This window comes from Gekko japonicus, unplaced genomic scaffold (genome assembly GCF_001447785.1).
Source record: "Gekko japonicus isolate JY-2015 unplaced genomic scaffold, Gekko_japonicus_V1.1 scaffold939, whole genome shotgun sequence".
NCBI classification, from domain to species: Eukaryota; Metazoa; Chordata; class Lepidosauria; order Squamata; family Gekkonidae; genus Gekko; species Gekko japonicus.
This window is the reverse complement of record NW_015174301.1, coordinates 71,422-75,241: the sequence shown is the minus strand read 5'-3', so window position 1 is coordinate 75,241 and position 3,820 is coordinate 71,422. Positions and strand designations below refer to the sequence as shown.

Here is a 3,820-nt window from a genome sequence, read left to right as displayed (position 1 = left end):
TGACATAAAGGGGTGAGGACTGCCTGCAACCAAGACTATGGTAGGGCCACAATACATTATGCAACATTTTGTTGTGGGTACCGTCTTGTTTCTCAGAATAAGAGGAAGGCAAAGATAAAATAAAACAGTTTTGTTGGTGTTGAAATAAGTAAATGGATTTAGTTAGGTATATTTATATGTAAGAATTATTACTATTTCGTAATCTAACATAAGGATACTCTATTATTAAGGGAGTAATGTGGTTGGAATAGGGTATATTGTGTTGATTGGTGAAGGAAAACTTTTTGGTTTGGTAACTATAAGTTGATGAGCAGGAAAGTAAAGGTGTAATTATAAACAGGTGTTAGAAATAAATGGTCAAATATAGAAGAAAAGGAGGAATATCTATGGAGTTAATAGAAATTAAGATGCTGTGTGATACAGAAAATAAGTAGCAGAGATAGGGAAAATTATTTGTTTAATTCTCAGGCTGTAGACCACGTGTAAGGGAAATTGAGATATGGTACAGGAGTAAATAGTTATAAGATGCGCTATTAGAAAATCCGTATTGGAGAAGTATCAATTAAAAGAATGACATTATTGGTTACTGTATAATCTTGTAAAGGTACCAAAAACTATCTATATCTATGTATTATGTATTTGTGTGCGTTTGTTTGTTTGTTGATTTGTGCGGAAATTAATAAATAGATTATTAATTTTTTAAAGGAATATGCGTACCTTTATCTTTGCAAGGATGAGTTCCAGTAACTAACAAGCTGTCAGCAAGCTGCCATGGAATGCTGTGTTACATTGTACCCTTTAGAGTGTGCTCTCGCCCTTCCCCCTCTGTACCCTCTTGTGTAGGTGTTTATATTCTGTTGCTTGCTACTCTGCGGAACTGCTCAAGGTCAAACAGCTGGAGGTGGGATGGAGTTATGGCGTCGCTTTGCTTGTTATGTATCTGAAGCCTGAGAACTGAACTTGTGTTTATGTTGTAGAACCGTTGTGTTCCCAAGGAATTGGGCACTCGTTTTATCTAAATTCCCGCCAGCGGGAATTGGACTCATTGGTCCTAACCTGGTTCAAGTTCCTTTATTATGTTGCCCTTTGGGGTTTGTAGTTATTCCTAACAATGGTTGTGTTCCTGATCTATCCATCGCTTATTAATAAATCTGACTTTGCTTTCTAAACGTGGATTTATTTGAATGCATGGGGAAGCGGACACTAGCCAACCACACACCAGTACAGTTTACACACTGTCATTATTTGGGGGTGGGAAAAGAGATGGGGGGGGAGATGACTCAGTATTCCCAACAAAGTTCCAGTCCCTCCTGCATCGACGTACTTAAGGGTCAGTGCAAAACCCAGTGTGTTTGAAGAGTGCTGATTGCAATTAACTGTTGCAGACTCATAATAACCAGCAATAAATGGGTGGAATCCTGTGGATCCGTTCCACTAATGAGGCTTTTTCCCAATGCAAGGAGACTTCCCATGGTGCGACAGGGAAAGGCTCATGTGTCCAGGGAAGATCCCCCAATTCTGTATCCTTGGTGCTTGGGGGGGGGTAACAGTGGGAGGGCTTCTAGTGTCCTGGCCCCACTGCTGGACCTCCTGATGGCACCTGGTATTTTTGGCCACTGTGTGACACAGAGTGTTGGACTGGATGGGCCATTGACCTGATCCAACATTTGGCTTCTCTTATGTTCTTATGATCCACTGGATCTAACCCTCCGTGCACCCCAGTAAAAGCCACTTCTAGTTGCAGCATAAGAAAGGCCCGCCGGGCACCTCGCGTAGTGGCAACCCCAGATCTGTGATTGTTGTTTACACCTGCTAATTAGATCCATCTTCTTGAATACTGGTGATTCTTGGATATCTAAGGGTTCTCTTTAAGCCCATGGAGAAGTGGAAAACAGAATGTCAAATCTCTGAGATACGTAACTACATACAGTTTTTAAAAAGTGGGCTACTCCTTTCTGGCAAGGAGGTGCGGTGTGAGCCAGTGTGGACTCTAATCTGGAGAACCGGGTTGGATTCCTCACTCCTCCTCCATATGAAGCCAGCCGGGTGACCTCGGGTCAGTCACGGCTCTATCAGAGCTCTCTCAGCCACACCTGCCTCCCAGGGTGTCCGTTGTGGCGAGAGGAAGGGAAGGAGATTGTAAGCTGCTCTGAGACTCCTTCGGGTAGTGAAAAGCAGGGTATAAAAACCAACTCTTCTTCTTCCTCCACTGAGATATTTTATCAGGAAGAAGAGTTGGTTTTTATACCCCACTTTTCTCTACCTTAAGGAGTCTAAAAGCAGCTTATAATTGCCTTTTCCTTCTTTCCCCCAAAACAAGCACCTAGTGAGGTAGGTGGGGAAGAGAGAGTTCTGAGAGAACGGTGACTGGCCCATGGTCACCCAGCAGGCCTCATGGGAAGGAGGAGTGGGGAATCACACCCAGCTCTCCAGATGACAGTCCGCTGCTCTTAACCACCACACCACGCTGGGAAATAATACAGAGAGGTTTTTTTTTAATTGTCCTGCACTTGGCCATACGTCTCGGTGTTTCTCACTGGGAGGAGATCCACCCTTTCCTTCTCCCTGGCGATCCTGCTGAGACCACGCAGCAATTCAAAGCGCCGTTTTAAGGAGAAGTCCAAATTGAGGAGGAGGTCAGAAAAATACCTGGCCCGCCCGACTGTAAAATGGCTCTTCTGCAAGAAGGTTCGGAAAAGGTCAGGGTCTCCATCAAGTTCCAAAAGCTTCCTGAGGTTGTACTTCATCCTGTCCAGATCCCAAGCGTTGGCCTCATAAACGTCCAGTAATCCCCTGCCGTTCCTCTCTGAGATTCTCCCCTGTGGGTGTCCTTCTGCATTTCCCACACTGTCCTGGCAGGCCCTTCTTTGGCTTTCCTCAAGTATACTTCGCTGCTGATCATCCTCCACGCATTGCAAAATCCAGCTCAGACGGCAAGGCCAACAATTGGCAAGGACAACCCAATCGATCATCTCTTCGATTCTCTCTCTCTCATCTGTTCCATTCCTTTGGTGTCCTCCTTTGGGTCGAAATCCCATTTTGATCATGGTCCACACGGTCAGCACAGTGTTCACGACCCTCTTCATCTGGACAGAGTTCCCCGGGAAGTAGGCATCAAAATTCTCATGGCATAAGTAGTGACTGATTTGCTCAATTTCCTTTCTGGTTAATACCCTACCTTTGTTACGACTTTCTGCGTGGTGTCCTTCACCTGGATTTACAGTGGAACCCCCCTTCATCTGGTTTTTCAAAATCCCTTTGAGTAACTGTGACTTGGCCATCGGACTCATCCGCGGCAGAGAGAAGGGCAAGGAAATGATGCGGTCCAAGTACAAGTAGCCGTTGCTGCAGGTATTGCTTGACCATTGAATGCATTCCACTAGGATGCTTGGGTCGGCAGCCAGGATGGAGATAAAGGGAGCGTTTGGGTCACAAAGAAGGATATTGATGGCGTCCAGGACTGCCACCACCTTGTCTGGAGTGCATAAGTCCAAGCTGGTGATCTTCAAGACCACCCGGATCTCTCTGTCCTCTCTGAGTGCCATGAGGCGGAGGAAGTGGATGGTGGCTTTGACCTCTTCCTTCACAGAGTGCATGAAGCCCAGCTGCGCACTGAGATCCTTCCTGTTCATGTCCTTCTGAAGCTTCATTCTCATCGTGAAAAGAACATTCTTCATGACCACTGCGAAAGGAAAACCAGATACTGCAGCTGACGCTACTGCAGGTATGTATACCATCCTCTTCCATAAATCGCCCTCCACAAGTTGCCTCAGCAGCACAGTACACACAGTTAAACCGACAAAAACACATAAGACACCCC

The 3,820-nt window shown here is 45.5% G+C and overlaps 1 protein-coding gene across 1 annotated transcript in view; it reads right to left on the bottom strand.

Moving 5' to 3' along the window:
- Positions 1 to 2,495: 2,495 nt before the first annotated feature.
- Positions 2,496 to 3,820, bottom strand: part of LOC107121224 (NTPase KAP family P-loop domain-containing protein 1-like) — a 9,513-nt gene continuing 8,188 nt past the window's right edge. Inside the window, exon 4 of the mRNA XM_015424109.1 lies at positions 2,496 to 3,682. Within this exon, the coding sequence (XP_015279595.1) occupies positions 2,496 to 3,682 (1,187 nt within the window). The remainder of the gene's footprint in view (positions 3,683 to 3,820) is intronic.